Here is a 25,491-nt window from a genome sequence, read left to right on the forward strand (position 1 = left end):
CTTTCATGGGGAATGGGGAAAAAACATTTGCAAAAATCAAGATTCACCTTAATGAAAGGGAAAAGGGAAATATTTAACTCTCCCAGGAAGGGAACAAAATGAATTTGCTGTGTTCAACAACAACAAAAAAACCCTCTCTACAGCCTGATTGCATCTAACCTTGCTTTTACATTCCTAAAGTGATTTCCAAATGAGGGCACGGATTAGGGAGAGCAGAGGGGGAACAGACAGAAGGTGTTCTGCAAAACTCAGGATCAATTTAAACAAGCTGGAAGGGAAATTGTTTTCTTATAGATTATCAGCAAAGCCAGACCCCGTCCCAGAGGACCCAGGGGGTTCATAAATGATGTACAGACACGTCTTTGGAAAACAGACAGCAAATCAGAGCCACCCTAAAGCCTCCCCTTGCTTCTCCTGGCCGATCCTGATTCAGCTCTCCTGATGAAAAATGCATTTCAGCTGCTGTGCTTGCTGTGGAATTACACGGCCTGTTTTGTAGGGATTTATCGCCACTGAAATATTTATGGCCAGGCCAGGTTGTGGAAAGGGTTACAGTGAGGTTTTTAAAGTATCAGCATCTCCTGTCCTACACATCCCACTGCCTGCAGACACCTTCCCTTCATCCCTGGGAGTCTCCACTGCTTGGCTGCTTGTTTTGCTGGGTTTTTAAGCATTGAAAGGCAGAAAGAAGCTGCCAAACTCCACAAAAACAGTGGGAAAACGAGAGCAGGTCCCCTCTGGCAGCTGGGCTGAGGCCCTGCCTGGATTCCAGCTCAGAATGGGGAGTTCAGTTCATTTTCCAACACTCCATCCCCAGTTCATCCCCTAAAGCCCCTGACATTTCTCTGAGCAGGGGAATGAGGACATTCACCCTGACTTTGGTGTGCAGGGAAAGGCTGACTCAGACAGGTGCTTTGGAGGAAGCTGCAATCCTGACAGCCAGGGAAAAGCCATCCAAAGGGAAGCTGCTTTTTCCAGACATTTATGCTGCACAGCAACAACAAAAGGTTTTTTTTTTTTTCCTTGTTTAAAGTCCTTTTTTCCTTGTTTTTTCTTGCAGTTTAAAGTGATTTACAGGTTCAAGGAAAGTGGGGAAGTTAAATAACGATGTGGTTCATTTGTTGAGGCCATGACAGCCCTGCTAAGAACAGCCTGGGAACACCCAAACAAGGCATCTCTGTGGATTTATCCAAGGAAAAGAAAATCCTTTCCCTTGACTCCTCTCCAGAGCTTTTTCCCAGCAAAAGCCTCTTGAGAGCAAACCTGCAGAGCTCCCCTGAGCCCTTGGAGGGGACAAACCATTCCTGCTCCTTCCCTGCTTCACTCCCCTCTCATGGATCCTTCACCCACAACCTCCTTCAAAAACACCACAGGAGTGGTGAGAATACTTCCAAGGAACCCACTCCTTCCATCCTGGTCCCACCAGGAGCAGAATCTTCACTGCCAAAGGATCTCCTCAACAGCACCTGAGCGTTCCCATCCTGAAATCTTTATCCCAATCCTGAATTCTGCCCTGTGAGGGTGAGGAGGGGCTGAGATGGATTTCCTAGAGAAGCTCCTGAATCCCTGGGAGTGTCCAAGGCCAAGAGGGGACCTGGAGCACCCTGGGACAGTGGACGTGTCAGCGGATAGGCTTTAAGGTCACTCCCAACCCAAACCAGGCTGGGTTTTTCTATGAAAACCACACTTGGGGGATTCCAGCTGGAAAATAACAGCAGCAGGGCCATGCAGGAAGGCAGCTGGGGATTCCTGGCTGGGGTTACTCTAAAATGGGGGCTGAGGGGTGTTGTTGACTTGTTTGTGGTGTTGGAGCTGGTGTGTGCCCCTTATCTCAAGGGGCAATGCAGGTTGTTTAGGGGGTAGGAAGAAGTTTAGCCTAAAATCAGCTTTGGGAGTTGGAAATGAAGGTTTGAATCCTTTTTTCCTGAAATGGTGGGGTAACTCTAAGAAGGGTTTATGTTGTCATCTTATCACAAAGGTTTCATACCTGCTCAGTGTTCCTCACGGGCAGCTCCTCACAGCTCTGACTCTTTCTTCTTCACAAAGCAGCCAACTGACCCCAGTTCCCTTCTCAACCACCCACCCACTCTTTTACAGCACTCTTCTCCTCATTGGGTACAGCTGTGGCCTGTTAAAGGCAGGCCTGTTCCTAATCTTTGCTAATTAGGCCCAGCTGCAACTCCTTAGGGGCAAGATCACTTTCTACACCATCTTTATTTTCTTATATTCTTATAGCTTTAGTCTTCAATCTTTGGCTTAAAAGACCCATGTTCTTTCTACACCCTCTTTATTTTCTTATATCCTATCCCCTTACAGCTCTAGTCTTCAATCTTTGGCTTACAAGCCCAATGTTTTTATAAGCCATTAGAGTTAATTAAAGTTGGAGTCGTTTTCTAGGGTGGCCACAAGGGGAAATAAAACCAGAATAGTTGTGAAATGGGTGAATGAGGAAATCAAACTGGAATGATTGTGGAATAGGGGAATGAGGAAATCAAACTGGAATGATTTGTGAAATTGAGGAATGAGGAAATCAAACTGGAATGATTTGTGAAATTGAGGAATGAGGAAATCAAACTGGAATGATTGTGGAATAGGTGAAAGAGGCTGGCTGGGGCGGGTGAGGCCAGGCCAGGGCATTTATTTCTCCCTCCTTACCTTGGTACTGGGCACTGAAGCCCTTCTGCCTGTGGTTGCCATCAGAGGTGAAGTGCAGCCTCAGCCAATTTTTACTGCTGATCACAGGGGCTGGCAAATTCATCCCAGTGAACCTGCAAGAGAGCAAAGCAGCAGAGGCACGTCAGGACCACGTCAGGACACCCCAAATCCCCCTCTCCAGGCCAATCTTCCTCCCCCAGGAGTCTGGGGACTCCTCTGTGGGTACCACACAGCCAAGGAGAGCCCCCTCCCCACTTCAGGGCTGCCTCCAGCCCCACATTCCTGATGGGATTCCCAGCTGAGAGCTCCATGTTTGTCATTACAGAGGTTCCCAGTCCTTTTTCCTAAGGCACAGAACATTTCCAAACTCATCTCTTCATATTTGGTTAACCCCACTCCAAAATCTTGCTTATTTTAACTCAGGAAGGGAAAGGATGGCAAGAACATCTTTAATTTTTATTTTATTTATGACCAATCCCAACTTGAGGAAGATTCCAGCCAGGATCAGAGGTGGGCAGCTCCAGAACCCAGCAGCAGCCCTTCATATCTGTTTATAATTTTATTTCCTTTAAAATATGATGTTGTTTGCTTCATTTTTAACTCCAGCTCACAATTCCTGGCTGAGTTTTGTCCCAAACCAAGTTGTAGACTGGAACAACACTTCAAACTCAGACTGAGGTCCACAATGGTGACATTCACCAATGCTCTCTCTGTTCCTGCTAATGAAAGTTAATCACTTTAATCCCCAATTATCACTTATTTAAAAATTAGTGCAATTTCAACACCCATTATTGGCCTTCCAACACCCCATTTTTACTATTCCAACATTCTTTTTTGACATCCCAACACCCCCTGCTTTTTTTAACGAAGGCAAAAGGATCCTGGGAATCTGTTCCATCCGGAGGATAATTCAGATTTGATTATTAAACATTATTTAGCAGCAGATCTGGCAGCCCATGGAGCACCTGAAGAGTCCTTCAGCCACCCAGCCCATCCAGAGGTGACCTCAGGCTGGAATTGGCTGCATTAATTAATGGCATCTCTGTGCTCCCAGCCCCTTAATGAGCTGGCAGGGTGATTAGTGCATAACTAAAGCATCTCTGCCACCTACAGTACAATCCAAACCCTGGATTATCCCATGCCTGGATCCTGCAGCGCTCTGGGATGATTTAAGACTGGGATTTAAGGTTGTTCCCAATCATTTCTCCATGGATTGTCTCCATCTCTGTTCCCCAGCCCTTTCAGGAAGATGAGGTGGAGCAGAAATGGATCCTCTGTGGCTTTTTGCCATCCTTGGGGAACTCCACCCATTGAATTGGAAACTTTCTCAAAGAACCGAGTTCAAACAAACAGATTTGGGGCTGAGATCAAACACGGGATGCCCCAAACCCAGATTTGGGGCTGAGATCAAACATGGGGTGCCCCAAACCCAGATTTGGGGCTGAGATCAAACACGAGACGCCCCAAACCCATCCTGAGGAAGTTCTCCTGGCTGGTTTTTACGACAACACCCTTAAATTCAATGTTTTCACCCCTCAAGGGCCATTTCATTGTTTATTCTGCAGCAGCAAACCCCTCAGGAATAATCTTTAGCTATGCAGAGCCAAATTTCCCTTTCACAGTTGTAATTCAACTGCCTGAGATAAAAAACAGACAAGAATGAAGCAAAGCTGCCTGAATGAGGCTCAACTTCTCCTGTCCCACATCCCTGGATTTGGTTTTGATCAGCACATCCTTGAAGGATGAATTCATCCCAAACCTGAGATGTTTTTCCTTTGTGTGACACCAAACCCTCCACACTAAACAAAATTCCTTAATTCAAAACAAGGAAGGGTTAATGCCATCAAAACTCCTCTTTTTGAAGAAAAAGCACTGAAGTGAGGCCTTCTCAACTCTTTTTTATTTCTTTCCTTGCTCTCTCACTTCCCACTGAATCCAGGCATGAAATATTTATCCCTTTCCTTCCCCTGGCACAATTAGTATGGCTGTACATGGCTGGCACTGATTACTCTGCATTCACGTCCCATTATCTATTTACAATCCCAATTCCTGCTTTAATTTGTTTCCACGCAGAGAGGAAGAAAAGGAAGGGGAAAAAAAATCAATAAAGTGTCACAAAGTGAGGCAGAAGCACTGGAGGAGCAGGAGATGTTTGCACACAGATTTGGAGCACCCTGAAATTTGATTATCAGCAATTTGGCCATTAGTTCTTCTTAAATGGACCCAAATAAGATGAGAATTCCTGGTGTGGGTGCTGCAAACCCCGTGCAGGAGTCAAAGGCACGACTAAAGGCAGGAATTCCATCTGAAATCTTGCTATTTCAGGTGAAATATGTGAGATGATGGATTTAAATATGAATTTGAAGGTGTCCTGATGGTCTGGCGCTGCCCAGAATTGGGGTGCAGTCAAACACCAGCACCAAATAAAAGCAAGGCACATCACTGGGGATGTTTTATCTTTTTTTTTTTTCCCTTGAACTGATTTTATGGATTTATTTAACCTCTCTGTTCATTTATTCTCTGTTTTGACACCCCTTGGATCTCTGCTGACAATCCCTGACATCAGCCAGGCTGAGTCCTGGCCCCTCCTGGAGCCTCCACCACAAATTTTGGGTGGATCTCCCTGAAATTTCATCTTCCTGGAGCTCAGACCCACCTTTTCCTTCCTTTGCTATGTTTAACCCAACAGTGAGAGCCACTGGAGTGGCTGAGAGGAGGAGGAGGAGGAGGAGGAGGAGGAGGAGGAGGAGGAGGAGGAGAGATCCCAGCAGCATCTCCATGGATGGAGGAGCCAAAGGGAGATCTTATCACCATCTCCATGGATGGAGGAGCCAAGGGAGATCCCAGCAGCTTTTCCAGGGATGGAGGAGTCAAAGGGAGATCCCAAAAGTTTTCCCATGGATCGAGAAGCCACAGGGAGATCCCAGAAGCTTTTCCATGGATGGAGGAGCCAAGGGGAGATCCCAGCAGCTTTTCCATGGATGGAGGAGCCAAAGGAGATCCCAGCAGCTTTTCCAGGGATGGAGGAGTCAAAGGGAGACCCCAGGAGCTTTTCCATGGATGGAGGAGACAAGTGGAGATCCCAACAGCATCTCCATGGATGGAGGAGCCAAAGGAAGATCTCAGCAGCATCTCCATGGATGGAGGAGTTAAAGGGAGATCCCAGCAGCATCTCCATGGATGGAGGAACCAAGGCTGGCAGTCAACACAAAATCCAAGGAGAAGAACACACCTGGATCATCCCTGGAATGCCCCAGGATAGGTTGGAGCAACTGGGATAATGGGATGTGTCCCTGCCCATGGATGGGGTGGCTCTGGATGGGATTTAAGGCCCTTCCCAACCCAACCCAAACCATTCTGGAATTCCACCATCCACAACTGGCTGCTCAGTTTAACCAGAATTGTTGAGAGCACAGAACAGAGCCCAGCCCAAATTTTACCCTGACCTCCATCCCCAGCCCACTCTGAGCCTCCTTTTCCCTCCCAGCCTTTATTCCACTGATTTCCTGCCAATTCTGACTCATTTCCCTCTCACTACGACTCAGGGACACCTCTCAGCAGCTCTTCATCTCCCTGTGTGTTATTATTCACTTCACCTGTATTTTTAACTTTTCATCCAAACCTCTCCTGAAATTATCAGGAGAGCTGTACCATTAATTCTGAACATCTTATTTGAGCTTGTCTGCTCTCTTAAACAAAATATACTTAAGCACCTCTGGACCTCATTTCTGGGTCGCAGGAGACTTCTCCTCACTGTGGACTTTTACAAGGAAAATGAATCATTAGATCAGTTATTGTTCCTCCTCTCCTGCACCTTCACTCTGCTCCAGAGTCTGCAGGTGCCTCAGGAAGGGCAGGGACAGACCCCAAATCGCCCCCATACCTTGGGAAGAGCAGCTTGGCTCATGGAACTCCTCTGCTTGTAGAATTGTGTAAAAAAACCCTACAAACGAGGCAAAGGAACTCGTGGGAGCAGCCAGGAATTCCGCTTGGAAGGATGTGCCCCCTCCAGGCCTCTCTTCCTTCCCTGGAATGTTTTAAGGCTAAAATTCCATTCCCCACTGGGAGTTTGGGAGTTTTTAAGACCCATCTTAACCCCACAGGCAGACTGAAACAAGCTTTTTCCTGCAGGAGGAGCAGTGCACTCCTCATTCCCCAAAAATAATGGGAATTACAAGGCCTGAGCACCCTTTCCATGAGGAAATTCCTCCTGCTTAAGTGTATTTTGTTTAAGAGAGCAGACAAGCTCAACTAGGACGCTCATTAATGAATTAATGGCACAATTAATGGCACAATATAAGGTCAGGACTTGGAGCTGCCCAGTTTTGGAGCTCCCATCCCTGGAGGTGTCCAGGGCAGGTCTGGATGTGGCTGGGGACAAAATCTGGTCACAAATTGGGCTGGGTGACCTTGGAGAGCTTTTCCAACCCCAATTATCCCAGAAGGGAAATCAGGTTCTTCCTCCTCCCCTGCCACTGCTGCAGCCAAAGGGAGACCTTTGTGCTCCTGGCAATTAAAATAATCAAATAATGAATCCCACCCTCGCTAATTACCCAGTTTAAAGAAGGCAAGTGACAGAAGCAAAGCACTTCCCACACACTCCCAGCCTGAAACCAGAGCTTGGTTCCAGTCACACCACAGCGAGGTGACAAACACGATTAGATTTATTCCATTCAGAGCCAACCACCCCTAATTCAGCACAACAGAATGCAACTGAGGCTCTCTAATGCTCAGCATTGCAAATCTGCTACAGCTTTATTAGAATTTCCTCTGAAGCTTGGATATCAGAGCTGCAGAGATTGTTTTCCCCGGGCAGGCAGGGGGAGATGTGCTGATAAGAAGCAGGGCTGTGTTTATCAGCAGATAAATAACAACCAGCTCTCCGAGCAGGGCAGCCTCACTCCCGGCTTTGTCACCTTAACAATGCACTTAAATTCCATTAAACCCGGAGTTCTACTGCCAAACGGAGCCTGGAGAGGCAGGGAGGGTGTTGGGAAGGATGAAAGTTTGACAAGAAGGTCTCACAGATGTGTGTGCTTAGCAGAAAGATTTTTAAATGTAGAATTTGAAGAAGGAATAGAAATGAAAGCAAGTTTTGACAGAGAAGAAAAGAATTGCTGAGCCAGTCTTACTAGATAACCAAGAATAATCAAGGGTGTGTTAGTTAGAAGGGGTTTTTATGGATAAACCCACCCCAAACAAGATGATTTTACCAAGCAGAAAGATAGCACGGGCAAACAAGGCAGCAAATGTTGCAAGTAGAAAAAAGGTCTCAGAATTTTCCACTGCAAGAAAACTGAAAAACAACTTCTAGCTTAAACTGTAATGCACTGACTTTTAGTGACTGGAGAACAGGAACATGAATATGGTAATTACAGTAGTTATGATAGGCTATAGATAAAAGTTAAGGTATAGATTGGTTCTGCTGTGTTGAGATGCTCAGCAAAGAAAAGTAGAGAATGCATTGTGACCAAAAGAAAAGTAAATAATGCATTGTAACCTAAACCAAAGGGTCTCCAGGGCTGCCTGCAGCTGGAGCTGACAGCTGTGGGCACAGCTCTGTCACCCACGACCCTGGACTGTTGTAACTCTTGGATATGAGAGGAACAGTGGATTTGTCTTTCCAAACCAGCTGTGGGTCTGCTGGTGGATAAAACCAGCACTGGGAGATAAAAGACACAATGGGAAGGATTCCGCTGATTGATGAATGGAAAAAGGTGAAAGACATTGGCAAAAAATGGCAAAAGACATTGAAAGGTGAAAGAAACAATGGGGAAGAAAAACCCCTAAATTCTGTAAGAATCAAAAATTAAAAGGGAGGGTTGTACATTAGAGGGGAATCTTTGGGATCAGGTGTTCTGGAACCTCTCAAGTACCTCAGAAATGGCGAAAGAGAGAAGGGAAATGCAGCTGGGAAACTGGGATAAAAAGGAGGCTGCATCCTCCAAAAATTGGGGAGACCCCAGGGGATGCCCCATGGCCTCTGCCTTGATTGGAATAAAGTTCCAGGACTCCTCTGTCTCCTTTCTGGACACAAACCTCTGGTGTTTGTGGAGAGATTTTCCTATCAGATACAATAAACTGCATTTTGAAGGGACACCTGGAGTCCCTCATCCCTCATTCTTACAGGAGGGGGGGTGGATGTTTCAGCCCAATAAAATCTGCAGAGGGAGCCCAAGAAACTGCAAAGGAGATTCTGGAGCTGCATCCCGGCTCTTTTCCAGCTCACCGGGCACAGAATTTGCTGCCCCCGGGGACCGGAGCACAATCAGGTCACCTCAGCTGAGCTCCAGACACGCGGCAGGGGCTGAGCTGATCCCGGCTGCCCCCAGGATGTCACTTTAATAATGGAACAGCCTCGCTGGAAGTGACAAACCCGCTGGAAGTGACCCTGCCTGGTGGCAGCTCTGTCGGATTAAGGCCTTTTCTGACCCAGAGATGAATTTGAAAAAACTTTTATTCCGTTTTCAGTCTCATTTAAAAAGTAAGACAATGCAAGTGTTACAATTCACACTATCACAATCAATAACCAGCTATTTCCTAGTCACAATATATACTGTATTTCTATATATATATAGTATATATATATATAAAATATATATAATATGTACTATAAATATATATATTTACAGTGTATATTATAATACTATAATATATACTATAAATATTTCTTAACTATCAACTATCAATATATTATATATATATTACAATTCACACTATCAGAATGAAGAAACAACTATTTCCTAGTCATAATATATACTAAAAATATTTCTACACATATAGTATATAATATATATAATAAATATCATAAATATATATATTATAGTATATATATTACACAATATATTATACAGTATATACTATATTATATATAATATATTATATATATTATAGTATATATTATACTATATATTTATAGTATATATTATATTACTACAATATATACTATAAATATCTCTCTCTATATACAATATATAAAATATATAATATATAATATATAATAGATAATAGTTAATAGATAATAGATATATTTATAGTATATATTATTTTACTGTAATATATACTAGAAATATTTCTTAACTATCAACTTTTACCACACCATACTACAAATACCTTAAAACCAATCATCTAAAATTACCCTTCATAAGTCCTAACACAATAAATCTTTTATAACTCCATTTCTCCAACATATCTAGTCTTTTTTACAAGACCATCCTTTAAGACTTGTTTCTAATTCAATTTGTCTCTCAACAACATCTATCTTGTTCCAGAACATTTCTAAACTCAACGTTTACACACAAATACACTCTGTGTCAACCTTCTGTCAAGTTTTAAGAATTTTTTAAAAATTCATTCTCCACATTAGCTCCACCAGGTGTGGGTTCAGCCCTGTGCTCTTCCCTCCTGTCCCTCGGCTCCCATCAGGCATTAATATGTTGTTGTTTTTTGGTTTTTTGGGTTTTTGGGTTATTTTTACTTTTTTTCCCCCCAGGTCCTGCATTTACCTAGAGAGCAGTGAAAAGAGGATTAGAGGTGAGCATTGAGGAGCTCCTCACAATTTAATGATGCCACCAAGTGCAGCAGCACTCCCAGTTTGTCTCTGACCCCTCTCAACTCCAGGGGCACAAAGGCCTCTCCCATCCCAGCTCCTTCCTCTTCTGCCTCAATCCTGCCCCTACAAAAATCCAGTTTTCCCCAAAATCCCAGCAGGGTTTGGTTGGAAGGAGCTCAAGGATTATCCACCATGGCAAGGGCCACCTTCCACCACAGCAGGGTGTTCAGAACTCCTTCCCTCCCCTCAGAAGGGCAGCTTGGTGCTGATTTACACTAAAAAAAAATAAAAGACGGCAACAGAAGAGATTATCTGGGATCACTGAGAGGAATTTTTATGAGGGAGCAAAGCCTGGGTAATAATGATGTTGAAGGAGAAGCCCTTTGCTCCAAATGGTCCCCCTGGTAATTCCTGCAGTGTCTCCACAAGTTTAATACACAGGATTATTGCAGGGAAGTCTCTCAGAAGGAAGGAGATCCTTAACTTGCTTTGACATTGTCATTTTACACTGCATTATTCCACAGGAGACCTGCAAAGCAATAAATCCTTCCTCTGCCAGGATGTGGGAGCCCTGTGAGAGGTGCCAGCAACAAATTGTTCAGCTAAATTCTCATTTCTGCCCCGAATTCCACCTTGTCCTCAATGACTCTTCAAGAAAATAAAAAATTAAAAAAAAGGAGTCACCTGTTTAAAGCCTACAGGAAGCTCTGAGATTTCATTCCCTGATAAATTCATGCTGGAGCTTTAATTTAACAGCAGCAGGGACAAGAAAGGTGCTTTTCAGTAACTTCCATTCCATGAAACTATCAGAGAAATAAAACTTTGTTTTTTCCCCTTTTACTCCTTTCCAAAGTCATCCTTTCCAACCCAGCTTTGGCTCTTCCTGCCAAGAAAGAAATTGTGAAAAGGTGTTTGCAACATCCTATTTATTTAGGGAGCTACTGAATAACTCCAGCAGGAGAGCATAAAACAGCCCTGGCCTCATCATTTTGGGTGAATTCTTCAGAAAAAATCCATTTTCAATGTGTTTGCTATTGAGAGAATTGCTGGAATTCACCACCAGTGAATAAATTGTTGTTTCTGAGGATCAAGTGGCACCTTCACAGGAGCAAAGTGAGTCCATCCAAACATTCCAGCAGCAAATCCTTTGGAGATTCCCTGGCTGAGAGCTCTCAGGAAAGGGGAAAAAAATTCATTTTCAATTCCACCTGCCCCTGTGCTCCCACCTTCAGCCAGCCAGGAATTCCCAGGTGGATTTATAAAAGATCCCAGGTGGGTTTATCAAGATCCCAGGAGGGTTTATCAAGTTTTCAGGTGGATTTATAAAGTTCCCAGTGCTCTTTTGTTTCCTCCTTAGACAAAAGATGCCCGATGCACTCAGGCCATTACAAAATGCTCATTAAAATCTCCTCACTGTGCACAATTCCTATTTCACACCCCAGACAGGGCACAGCCTGCCAAATCCCAAAAAAACCTTCCACCTGCCACTGGTAAAACATGGGAAGGAGGCAGAGAATCAGCCAAGGTCACACAGATGGATTGGAGCAAACTGTGGAGTCCAGAAAACCGCATAAATCTGAGGGGTGATTTCACCTCCAGAAAGCTCCACAAATCCCGGGGAAGCACCTGAAAGTCTGTGCTCTACCCAAAGCTGGGAGCAGGGGGTGGAATTTGTTAATTCAGGCAGTTTCACGCTGTCTGCTGGGTATCAATGGCTTTAGCTGGTGGAGTTGGACACAGGAGGAGCAGAGATTTCACTGGCACAAATCCCAGGGCAGCCTCTGCCAGGAACAGCTGCTCTCTGTCTGGGAGAACCAGAGCCATTCTTCTTCCCAAAGTCTTCCAGAAGCAGCAAGAAAGGACTCAGAGCTGAGTGCCAGGAGCTGGTGACAAACCCAGCGTGGCCAGGGACACCAGGAGAGGGGTTTGGGGAGGAGCATCCTGGAATGGGATGGTCACAGGGACAGTGGGACAAATCCAGCATGGTCAGGGACACCAGAAAGGGGTTTGGGGAGGAGCATCTTGGGCTGGGGTGGTCACAGGAAGAGTGGGACAAATCCAGCATGGCCAGGGACACCACAAAGGGGCTTGGGGAGGAGCATCCTGGGGTGGGACGGTCACAGGGAGAATGGGACAAATCCAGGATGGTCAGGAACACCAGGAGAGGGGTTTGGGGAGCATCCTGGGGTAGGATGGTCACAGGGGGAATGGGACAAATCCAGCATGGCCAGGGACACCAGGAACACCAGAAAGGTCTCTGGGGAGGAGCATCCCAGGGTGGGATGGTCACAGGGATAGTGGGACAAACCCAGCACAGCCAGGGACACCAGGAACATCAGGAGAGGGGTTTGCGGAGGAGCATCCTGGGGTTGGGGTCTCCCACAGAATGGGACAAGTCCAGCATGGTCAGGAACACCAGGAGAGAGTTTTGGGGAGGAGCATCCTGGGGTGGGATGATCACAGGGGGAATGGGATAAATCCATCATGGCCAGGGACACCAGAGACAACAGGAGAAGGCTTTGGGGAGCATCCTGGGGTTGATGGATTTTAATGGGACAAATCCATCATGGCCAGGAGCACCAGGAAAGGGCCTTGGAGAGGAGCATTCTGAGGTGAGATGGTCACAGAGGAAAAGGGACAAATCCAGCACGGTCAGGAACAGCAGAAATGACCTTGGGGAGGAGCATCCTGAGGCTGATGGATTCTAAGGAGAATGGGACAAATCCAGCATGGTCAGGGACACAGGAACACCAGGAAAGGTCCTGAGGAGGGATGCTCGTAGGGAGAATGTCATTCTGTCTGTGCCTCTCTGCTGGACACACAGACACAGGCCACCGACAGAACCTTCTGGAAACTGCCTGAGCACAACCAATCACTGGTGACAGGCAGGACAGCCTGGCACACGGCAAGGGCTGAAATCTCCACCAGCTGCTGCCACACTCCCATTCCTTATCCCTTCCTTATTCCCACTCCTCATCTGCTGCCTCTTCCAGTGCACCCCTGGGACACAGCACAGGCTGCTCCATCCCTGGGGGTGTCCCAGGCCAGCCTGGAAAGGATTTGGAGCAACCTGGGATAGTGGAAGATGTGCCTGCCCATGGCAGGGGGGTGAATGAAAAGAATTTTAAGTTCCGTCCCAACCCAAACCATTGCAGGATTATCTGATTCTGTGAAGGGCTGAGAGTTTTGCAGGATCTGTGTCAAGGCTGCCTTATGTGTGAATTAATTACATCATCCTTAATGAGAATTGAACATTATTATCTCTGAACAGCCCTGAGTGCCCCAGAGCTCTTCAAGGGAATCCCAGTGGGAAACCAGTGCTCCCAGGGCTGTGGGGGGAAAGGGCTGGATGGAATGCCTGACACAGTGCTGGGATGCTGCTGTGGCTCCAGAAGAGCAGCAGGATCTCCTCCAGGGCAGGAAAATGTGGGATTGGCTGAGAATTCCAAACTCCTGCAGTGCCTGCAGCACCTTCTCCTGGCGGGGAGCTGCCTGTGCCACCTTAGGGACATGAGCCAGCAGCTGCTGGCCACCAGCTCCTCTGAGCACTGAACAGCCCTCACAGCTCATGGAAATGTTCCTTTCCAGCCAGGGAAATGTTCCTTTCCAGCCAACAGGTCAGATTTCCCTTGACCACAGCAAAATCAGCTCCCACAGAGACCCCACAACATCCAACAGCAATGGGGGGAGCACAGGAAGGATTTAATTTATTCCAGCAGGGCTTAATTTGTCCAGGAATCACCCTCAGACATCACCCAGTGCCTGCATTCCCCAGAACACAGCCCAGCCTCTCCAGGCAGAGATTTTCCCACATCCCAAACCCTTCACTGTCCATTTCCAGCCCTCCCTCATGGCACTCATTTCCCCAGGTACCAAATCAGACAAAACCAGCCAGGATTTGCAGGTTTGGTTTCATTCCAAGGGTAATTTCTGTGCTTTTTCAAAAATCTACATCTCCAAGGATTTCATCTGTACTCCTGAAAGCAGCCGATGATCACAGAAAATTTTCATTTTACAGGAGATCCTGCTCTGCCCTTGGAATTCCTTGGAACAAATCCACCCTGATCCAAACCTGGTCTTTCAGGTCAGTTTTTCTTTAGTTCAAACAACAATGGTTATTTTATAGAGCCCTGGACAACTGCAGGTGAAAGTACTGCAGAGAGGGCAGCTATAAAAAAATGTTGTTAATATTTGAAGGACAATCAACACAAAAAAAATGGGAAAAAATCCCCAATTGTTCCACTTGTCCATCAAACTGTGAGCAGCATCCTGTACCTGTGGGTACAGATCACCCTTCATTATGACAACTCCATCAAAGAGCACTCGAGTCATTTCATATTTGCTGTGTCACAGTTACATTATCAACAAGTACGAGCAGAAATGGATTTTTACAGCCAGGAGATTAAATTACACACCCTCCCCTGGCTGCCTCTCTCATGAAAATGCCCGTTACAAACAGCAGGTGAGTTAGAACACAAATCACACAAATCAAGGCGGTGTTTAGTTTGTTCTGTTGACAAATATTATCCAAATATCAACCCCAAACCTCAGCAGAGGGAGGTCACCTCCCTATCAGGGAAAAGCAGGCAGAAATTCCCCCTGAACACAGCTGCTCTCAGGAAATATTCCCAGGATCAGCCCTCCTGAACCTTTGTTATCTCACCTGCCCACATCTTATCTGGGGACTCAGCACTCCCACATTTCCATGCAGGGTTTCAAGTCACTCCTCCCAAATCAGCTCCTTATCAGTCCCCTGCCCTCACTCACAGGTGGCTCTGCTGTCCTTTGTGTCCCTCCCTGCTCTGGGGGTGCCACCAGAGCCAGCTCCACCTGAGGAGAGCTCAGGATAAAGCAGAGGGAAGATGGTGACAAGGCCCAAGTGATGGGAGGTCACTTCAGCTCATCAGGAGTTCTACACCCCCAGCCCAGAGAGGGAACAGGGACAGCCAGGAGCCATCTGTGACCTGGCCTTGGTGACACCACTGGAGAAGGTGGCAAAATTATTTCCTTGTGAATGAAACACAGAGAGAGCTCTGGGACAGCTTCACCTGGGGGTCAGCCACATAAACTCATTTGGGGGATGAATCCCAGAGTGGGGCAGGGTTATGGGGCCACAGAGGCTCAGCTGGTGCCACCTCAGGGCCCAGCAGTGTGTGCAGAGGGCTCTGCAATGTCCCCAGGGAGGGACAATGCACAGCCAACCCTCCCTGGGCTCTGTTCCAGTGCCCTCAGTGCAGTTCTGCCTCCTGGGCAGGGGAATTGCCGGGCCCAGGCCCTGCCCGGGGCTCTGGGGCCATCGCTGGGCCTGGGGCTGAGCCTGGGCCTGCTCTGGGCTCTGCACACAGGGATGGACTGGGGACACAGGGACAGACAGGGGGACACAGGGATGGACAGGGGGACACAGGGATGGACACGGACAGCCAGGGATGGACACAGACAGACAAGGATGGACAGGGACGAACAGGGATGGACAGAGACACACAGGGACCCAAGAGGGTCATCCAGAGACAGAGAGGGCCACATGGGGACACTCAGGGACTCTCAAGGACAGACAGGGACACCCAGGGACACAACAGGGTCAGATGGGGACACTCAGGGACCCAACAGGACACCCAGGGCTGAGGGCCCCTCTCAGCATCTCCTCAGCCCCAGCCCCCTCAGCCTTTCCTGCTCCAGGCCCTCCTTCAGCTCCACAGCTCTCCAGGAGCTCCTGGCCCTGCTGTCCCAAGGATCCCAGAGCTGGATAAGCTCTCCAGATGTGCCTCTAGGGATGACAATTTATATTTTTAATTCTCACTGGAGACAACAACCTAGAGTCCAGCTGATCCCACTCGCCCCACATGAAGCCACTCCTGCGTTCACTCCTTCCTCAGAGGACAAAATGCCCAGAAATGCTCTTGGCTTCCTTCTCCCAGAGGCCCTGGGGTGGACAATAACAATAAAAATATGCCTGCAGAGCTTTCAGCCTCAAAGCCTGATTTTCCAGGCGCTCTCCTGCAGCTCCTCTGTAATGGCATTTTTTATGGCCAGGCCGAAGGAACCTAATCTTGCAATTATTCCATTTAATGCCATGTAATGGCTGGGCAGCTTCCTGGGAGATGGGAAAGGAGAAGTGTGGTATAATTGCATTAAAGTGGGAAACAGGAGTAACTACTCACAGTAAAAAGGATGAGGAATAAAAGGCAACATGGTGTGAATTGTAGAGAAAGGAACACATTTCTGACATGCAGCTGAAGGTCTGGCAGCTTTTGAGAGGCACCATTCCCCTCCTGTCCCTTTCACTCCCCACCAGGACAATAAAGGAGTTAAAGGAGAGAGCTGGGAGCATAAAATCCACAGGGTTTGCAAAGGGAATAAATTGAGTTAGAGGACGGAGTGAGCAGGTCAAGGGCAAGGCACCTCCAGGGAGATTCTCCTGGTGCACTGCAGCATTCCCAGGAGAAGCTGGCAGCTCAAGGCCCTAAAGATGGGGGAACATGTGCTGAGCAGCTCCAAATTTTAGGACAGAGACCTCCCTGATCCCTGATTTCACAGCACGAAAAAGGAGACTGGGGAAATTATAAAAAAATGGAATAAAAGTTATTGTTTGAAAAACCACCAGGGTGACCCTCAGCAATGCAGGAGGGATGGATGGCAGCATGGGATGAATTCCTGAGGGGAAGAATTCCTCACTTTCAAAGCCAAAAGTCAAATCTCCCAGGCTCTGGAATTTAGGCACAATGAGGATTCAAGGAATTCTCAAGGAATGGATTGAAAGGATTTGACCTTAACAGAAGAAAACAAAAGGGGGAAGGACATGTCCTGTGTATTCCACATCTTCCAACCCACCCAACGATTCCATGGTTCTACTCCCCTTTGCTTTACACAAGGGAAAACCACAAAACACACCCCAAAACCCACCACAAAACACAAAACCAGCTAAGGCACCAAGATTGGGCTGAAGGGAACCACCTAAGCTACACAGGGACCTGTTGGGATTCAAACAGAGCTTCTGAGCTCAGCTCTACACACCTGAGAGCACCTGTACCTGTAATAAATGCAAAAATCCACCCAAATATCACCAGATTATAAAATACAGTATTTTCTATTCACCTTGGGACTTTTAAGGCTCCATCCCTATGCTGAGACCTTTTCCTGCTACCCCAATTCAGAGGGAAGAGTCCAAGACACGAAGCTTTTAAAAGCTGGATTCACCCAGTGTAATTATGAGAACCAACCAAAAAAATGCTGAACCTTTTCCTTTCTCCTGCTCCTGGAGGAATGGGAATCTTCCAGACATTTCAGCTTCTCCCTCCATCAGACTCCACACAGATCCTCCACACCTTCACACGTCTGATCCTTTCAGCTCAGCTCTCAAATGTCAACATTCATTTACCTCCTAATTAACATCATTACGAGCTGTGACATTTTTCTCATCTTCCTGCTTAGCTTTTTTGGGGGTTTGTTTCTTTCTTTTTTTTTTTTTTTTTTGGTGTGTCCTGATGGTTTCTGTCAAGAGGCTGTTTTCACTCCCAGCTTTTTTAAAAGTAACAGTAAAAACTTGTTATTTCCAATGAGGAGCTGCTGTGTATTCCAAGGATTGCTCCTGACAAGGAGGGGCTGGGAGCGCTGCTGGGAGCGCTCTGGCAACAGCTTTACCTCAACTTTAATTGCAATTCATGGAGAGTCTTCTCCTCCTGTTAATTTTCCTGGCTTGCCTTTGATGTTATTCCTCCTGGCATGGAATTTTCACCCACCTCAGCAAACTGGAGCCAATTCCATCCCTTCATCAACGCTCATTACCTAATAGGGCAGGCAGAGCAGTGGCCAAAGGGTTTCTGGGCATTTTGGTGGCATTTTGTGGTTGGTTTTATGTGTTGTTTTTTTTTTTTTCTATTTTGCCTCTTTGGGTACAATATTATCTGCTAAATACAAGCTTTGCAAATTCTGCTTTTTACTGCAAATCCAAACAGGTCCACAAGCAAGGTTTAATTTCTGCCAGGACTGGTGGCAAAATCTCTCCTTCCTGATCAGGTCTGGGCAATCTCAGGACACATCTGGATGAGATCAGGGCACTGAGAAGGTCCCAGCACAGCCACAGGCCTTGTTCAGCTTCAGGCAGGAAAATGGACACAAATCCCCCTGAATCACCAATTCCAGGATCTCTTTATGTATTCCCATGATTTAACAAATACCTGGAGCAGCCACAGGAAAAGCTCTGCAGTGTCTGACCATGTCCAAAGCCTGATTTTCCTGGGCTCTGCTCCCCACAAATGACTTGTCCTTAACAATCACTGTTCCACATGAAAATCCTCCAATAAAAGAGGAAACTGGAGCAATAAAGGTGCTTCATTCTGCTCTCTCTGGTGCAGAGACCCCATAAAAGTGGTGGTGGGTTAAACCCAACCCCATGTTGGAGAAAGGATCGATGGATTTGTCCCACCTCAGCAGTGCCCTGTGTTTATTCCAGCACTTCCAGCCCAGATTTCCCTGGACCTAAATGACCTATTTTGATGGAGTGTGTAGGTAATCCAGGGACATGAGCAAACATTGTGCTGAATTCAGACAAATGGCCTCGATTCAAAGTGAATTTTATAAATGACCCAGCCCAAGTGGGACAGCTCTGCCTTTATGTGCATTTTAACACAATGCACCCCTTAAGGCAATTGGGCTGAACAGCATCAATTCCACATTTAAATATAATTTCTGGGGAGGATCTGGAAAGAACACAGGAAAAAAAAAAGGCTAAATAAACCAAATCAAGGAAAGAGCAAAAGAGTTTTATTTGTAGCTCCTGAACTGTGGGAATTGGGGAGGCTGGAAAGTCTCTTAGGCTGAATTATTGAGATAATAAAGCACCTGCTGAAGGGACCTGTGACTGCTGGAATGAAATTATTTCACTGCCCCAGAATAATCACCAGGGCAGGTTCTCTTTGGAGAGTAAAGGAAACAAGGGAAGGAAGAGATAAATGGAATGCAAATCACCCTCTCCACTCAAAGGGAAAGCAGGGACATGAAAGGAACGAGGCTGGTGGGACAAACTGAGTTTATTTACCAGGCTGAGGCCACTGGAAAACAACTGGAGTAAACACAGCAGGGGGAGTGGGAAGCCAGTTCTGTCCAGGCTGGATTTTGCCCCTCTCTGCCAGGATTAACCAGCCCAGCAGTTACACAAATCCTAATTGTGCTGGAATGACACAATTCCAGAGTTATGCATGTGTAACTCAGGGATGACTCCCAACTTCCAAGGCTTCTCCTCCCCCATCTTCACCTTTCAGAGAGACAAGTTCCACAGAACAGGGGCTGTTTCATAATTTAGTACTTATGCAATCGGCTACATATGAATATTTAACACTACTGGGAACTTCAATAAATCACCTTGTACTCAGAATGAGTGGTCAAAATTTCAATTTGTTTTATTCATAGTCCTGTCCTCAGTCACAAGAATTCTGACAGGGACAGCCAAGCTCACCTCTGCCTGGGAACGACTGATTTCACCTTTTGGAAACAACCAAACAAACCACTGGGAATTTCTTTTCTTCCCAGACAAACCTGCAGAACGTTATTGCATTCCCATCTGCTAAAGCGTAATTAATGAAGGCTTTTAAACCCGCAGAACCTTTCAAATTAATGAAAAGTCCACCCAAATAAATTAGCCATGGAGTCCAAGGGCTGTGGATTTAAATAACAGTGGTTCTCCTGACAGGAACCAAGGAACAGCTGTCACAGACAATTATTTTTAGGGCTGCTACTAAACCATTTTCCCATTATCAGCTGCCACCTCACAGCGGCGAACGGCGGCTCCACATTTTATCATGACAAAAAATCCGAGGGCTCCGCTTCCCTCCTTGGGTTACAAGTTTGTAAAACACTGGGTGAGAAATGGAGCCAAAATCCTGGTGCTGGAGCAGGGGGGGCCTGGGTGAAGGAACGTGATGTCACCATCATGGCCATGACATCACCACCATCACTGTGACATCATCATGGCTGTGACATCACCACATCCCTCCAGCAAGCAGGGGAACAGGAAGAGGATGTGGCTCCTTCTGATGGGCTTGGGAGACCTGATGTCACCAAGGCACATCCCAAAATTCCGTTCATGGAGTGTTCCCAACTCCACCAAACTGCTCCATCACATGGCTGTGACATCACCATGATTGTGACATCACCACATCCCTCCAGCCCAAAGGGTTACAGGGATCAGGCCTGGCTCCCTCTGGTTTGCTCAGGGGACCACATGTCACCACAGCACATCCCAAAGTTCCATCCACAGAATGCCCCCAGCTTATCCAAGATCTGCTCTACCCCTATGGTGATGACATCAACACATCCCTCAAGCCCACAGAGCGACAGGGACCAGGCCTGGCCCATCATGCTCAGCTTTGGGACTCTCATGTCCCAAAGGCCCAGTCACCACGGCACATTCCAAAATTCCATCCATGGAATGTCCACAACTCATCCAAGATCTGCTCTGCCACCACGACGATGACACCATACAGCCACAGGGACCACCAGGCCTGGCCTGTCCTGCTCGGCTTTGGGAACTTCATTTTCCCACTGCACAGTGATGTCACCCAAAATTCCATCCATGGAATGCTCCCAACTCATCTAAGATCTGGTCTGCCACCATGACGATGACATCAGCACATCCTTCGAGCCCACAGAGTTACAGAGACCAGACCTGGCCCGTCCTGCTTGGCTTTGGGACCCTCGTGTCCCAAAGCAGGACAGGCCCGGGGCCTAGTGCCATCACCACCACCCACCCCAACATTCCACCCACAGAAGCTTTCCCACACCAACCCAAACCCATTCCACCACGCCAACTATGACATCAGCACTCCCTCCAGCCAATAGCATTGCAAGGAGCCAGCCTGGCCCATCCTGATTGGCTGCTGGCTGTTGACGTCACAGCGCTGCGGTGACGCTGCGGCCTGTTGTGGGCCTGCTGAGGGCCTGCTGTGTCTCAGTGCGCTCCGGCAGCAGTGCTGAGGGGCAGCACAGCCTGGCTCTCCTCACAGCGTCCCCGCAGAGGAGCTCCAGGCAGCAGCAGCAGCAGGAGGAGCGGCCCAGCCCGGCCGGCCCCGTGTGGCCATGGCCCGGCCGGTGCGCTCGGGCCGGCGGCCCAGCACCACCATGCTCTTCCGCATCACCATCCAAAGGCCCGGCCGCATGCTCCGGAGAAGATCCTTGAGGGCGCGCTCCAGGTTCCGGGCCAGGAGGGGACGGCGCTTCGCCAAGAGCGTCCACTTCAGGTCCTCCGGGCGCGCGCTGCCGCCCTTCTTCCTCTTCATGGAGAGGCACCGCCGGCGGATGCAGAGGCTCTACCCCAACATGACCGTGGTGCAGACGGCCAAGAGGCTGGGCAGGATGTGGCGCAGGCTGCCCGAAGAAGACAAGGAGATGTACAAGGAGGCGGCCGAGCGCCTCAAGGGCAGGAGGATCCGCAGGAGGAGCCGGAGCAGGCCGAGGATGTCCAGCCGGAGCAGGCCGAGGATGTCCAGCCGGAGGAGGGCCATGAAGAACCTCATGATCTCCTTCACCACCAAGGCGGCCAACCTGCGGAATTTCCTCCTGTCCTACCTGTGACTGCAGTTCCTGCATGTGACTGCGGTTCCTACATGCGATGGCACTTCCTACCTGAGATGGCTCTTTGTACCTGAGATTGCAGTTCCTTGGAAAGCCCCAATAAAGTTCCAAGTTGTTATTGCAGCAAACCCTGGCCCGCGGTGGTGTCTCTGGGCAGGGCAGGAACTTGAGTTTAGTGGAGCTGCTGTTGTTGTAGGTACCAGGGAGGCTGGGGATGGATGTTCCTGCACACCCACAAGGAGAACAGCGATGACTTCTCCAAACCAGGAGTTACAATAGGCTCCTTCTGCAAAGGAGGAATTTTGGTCCTCTAACAGCAGGTCCTGGAGCTGAGGAGGAGGCACAGTGAATGCAGATGGGGAAGCAGGAGGGTGCAGGAACACAGAAACATGGCTTTTGCAGGAAAAAGCCTTGGGAAGGTGCAAAAACTCAGAGGCAAAACCCACACAGCTCCCTGACCCTGCTGGAGGAGCCTCAGAGGTTTCTCCTCTTGACCACAGCCTTTGTCCATGTGCCTTTAGGGATGATCACAGCCTATTCCCACACAAAGTCACATCCCAGAGTCCCAGGCCAATGCCACATTTTCCCCAGGCTCTGAAAGTCTCCAGAAAACAACTCCTGAGGTGTTCCTGTCCCTCATTCCACGCAGTTCCTGAGGTGTTCCTGTCCCTCATTCCAAGCAGTTCCTGAGCTGTTCCTGTCCCTCATTCCACACAGCTCCTGAGGTGTTCCTGTCCCTCATTCCACACAACTCCCAAGCTGTTCCTGCCCCTTATTCCACGCAGTTCCTGAGCTGTTCCTGTCCCTCATTCCACACAACTCCTGAGGTGCTCCTGTCCCTTATTCCACACAACTCCTGAGGATTTTCTGTCCCTTATTCCACACACAGGATTCTGTCAGGTCTTTGCACATTGGCACCACCAGGACACAAAGCCCACATCCAGCAGCTCTCCCTGCTGGGAAACCTAAAACCCTGGGATATGGCCCTAGGACACAGATACAAAATCTGGAGATATTAAGGGAAAAGTGCAAGGCTGCCATGAGCTGGTAGCAGAGTGTTGAAGTGAGCAGGGACAAGAAATTTCACTTTAATGGTTCTCCTGCCTGCACAGCCACTGAGAGCCTGACAGGATCCATCAATTAAAATCTATTCCCAGCTGCAGCAGCCGTGGCTCCAGCAGAAGGAGCAGCTATTTCTGGCACGTTACAAATATGAAGTGGTCAGAAAGGCCCCAGATATCACCCAGCCAATTACGCTTTCCACAGAATCTTTGCGTTCCCCCATCCCTCAGCCTGCGAGCTCCATAAACAAGTGGCACTCAGGCAAAATCAGGCCCAGGGAAGTTGGAACATGAGTTCCACTCAATTGAACCCATTACACAGGACTGGTCCTGAGGAATGGCTCCAAATTCCTGCAGCTCTGCCTGAAAATATTCGTTTTTTTACAAGGACACCCCAATAAACTCCCAGTCTGGCCATTCCCACCAGTCTCTTCAGCTGAAACGCCACCTGAGAGGCTGAGGGACAACTCTGCCAGCTCTGAACACACAATAAAATTCCAGTTATCTGCAGCAGGAAATCTTCTAGTGACAGGGAAACAGGAAGGGATGGGAAACAGTGTGCTGAAATTGGTCGTTATCCACCTGGATGTGTTTCCCACTAATGGTGTGGAGACTGGAGATGGAAATAACTGTGAGAGCAAAGCATTAACAAGGAGAAATAACAATTTGGGAGATGCCTTCCAGCAGCAGAGAGGAAACAACGATCTTGGAAGAGCTGCAGGCAGCTGATGGAGGAGGGGGGTAGGTGATAAATATGGATATTATGGGGGGAAAGTATCTCGGGGGCCTGGGGTGGGTTCCTTCCTCTGCCTTCACACTGTACTTAAAACCTGCAATAAACCAACTGCAGAAAATGGTTTCTCTCAGTATTGGCACAATTTTGGCTCGTTGGGAGCCTTGGCACCTTTTTCATATGCTCAGAACTAACGTTAATGGCATTGTTACAGACCCAGGAATGTCACTTTTATCGTAATGCTGCCTGCGTTGTCACTGCTCCAGGAAAAAGGATTTTAAAACACCTCGGAAATTGCCTGGACAACCTTCCCTTCAGACCAGCTACACGGAAGCACCTGGGAGCTGTCCAGGATGGGATTTGCTGTCCCTGTCCTCTCCATGTGGGGGCTTCAAAGGGGATGAGTTTCAGAGCAGAAGGGAAAAGCCAGGAGTGACAGATCTTTATCCAAATTCCTCTGGAATCCACCTCCCTGTGCCTGACCAGGGGCACAAACACACATCTGCCACCACAAGCATCCGATCAAGGCACAAGACACACATCTGGGACTTCAAAATTTGGGTAAACAACCCAGAATTTTCTGTACTCTCCTGCACCCAAACGAAAAAATCCAATTATTGAGCACAAAAGCACCAAGACGTGGCTGCTGCACTCGTGGTCCCATTGAGAACACGAGAGCTGTGCCTCTGAAGAGATCTCCTCTTGTTCTGAGGAAACAATGGCACTTCAGCCCCCCTTCCTCAGCCAGCTCCACTCTCCTCATGCCAGCAATTTTCCTTTTTGTGTGCACGAGATGCTCTTGTGTGGCAGCAATAGCACTGGAGGACTCATGAACAGCAGAATTATTTAATAAATTTCTCTGCACTGATGCTCCCACATGTGGCCTTGTCTGTGCTCATGGGAGTATCCCACAGCTTGGCACCAAACCAAACACCCCAAACCGAGCCCTGCAATTCTTTCTGGAGGCTGCAGTGAGGATCTGAGCCTTTGAAGGAGCAGCTTTGGGGTTGAGTTTGTGTCAGTGTCCCCAGAGGGTGATAAGAGTCACCCCAGTGATTCCCTACAGAAATGTTAGGAAAATCCATCCACAAACAGCAGAGATTTATGCCCAAAAAGGAGACAGAGGAGTCCTGGAACTTTATTCCAATCAAGGGAGAAGCCATGGGACATTGCCCTGGGGTCTCTCAGATTTTTGGAGAACGCAGCCTCCTTTTTATCCCAATTTCCCAGCTGCAATTCCCTTCTCTCTTTCCCCATTTCTGAGGTACTTGAGAGGTTCAGACTTCCCAGAACACCTGATCCCAAAGATTCCCCTCTAATGTCCAACCCTCCCTTTTCATTTTTAATTCTTATGGAATGTAGGGGTTTTTCTTCCCCACTGTTTCTTTCATCTTCCCATGTCTAATTTCATTTCTCAGCAAACCTGAAGTTTATTTGTAAAATCAAATCTCTTTTTCCATTCACCAATCAGTGGAATCACTGTTTCTTTTATCTCCCAGCAGACCCCCTGCTTGTTTGAAAAGACAAATCCACCATTCCTCTCAGCAAGAAGGGATTGGAGGGGGACCCTCTTCTCTCTCCTCTCCCCAAAAAAAAAAAAAGATTTTTGGGACCAATCCACAGCAGCCAAACCTGGCAGAAGCCATCCCTAAACCCCCACTTAGGAACAGATTAATTCTGGATGACTGCAAGGCTTTGCAGGCTCCTTGTCACGCGTTAACTGAGATGTTACAACTTCAACACCCTTTGAAAAATCAGAGCCTGGAAGAGTTCTCTGCTCATTAACTGCCTGCCAAAGGATCCTCCTGCTCTCAAGAATCAATAACCTGCTTCTGTTCACAGCTTGATTTTAATGGGACCAAAAAGCCACGAGAGCTCAGAGCCACCAGGACCGCGGCGAGGGGAACAACAGCTCGGCTCTTTGA

At 47.8% G+C, this 25,491-nt stretch overlaps 1 protein-coding gene across 1 annotated transcript in view; it reads right to left on the reverse strand.

Moving 5' to 3' along the window:
- The window catches only part of CSMD2 (CUB and Sushi multiple domains 2), a 234,388-nt gene that overhangs the window by 144,885 nt on the left and 64,012 nt on the right, over positions 1-25,491 (reverse strand). Inside the window, exon 6 of the mRNA XM_059488507.1 lies at positions 2,656-2,768. Within this exon, the coding sequence (XP_059344490.1) occupies positions 2,656-2,768 (113 nt within the window). The remainder of the gene's footprint in view (positions 1-2,655; positions 2,769-25,491) is intronic.

Source organism: Ammospiza nelsoni, chromosome 25 (assembly GCF_027579445.1).
Source record: "Ammospiza nelsoni isolate bAmmNel1 chromosome 25, bAmmNel1.pri, whole genome shotgun sequence".
NCBI classification, from domain to species: domain Eukaryota; kingdom Metazoa; phylum Chordata; class Aves; order Passeriformes; family Passerellidae; genus Ammospiza; species Ammospiza nelsoni.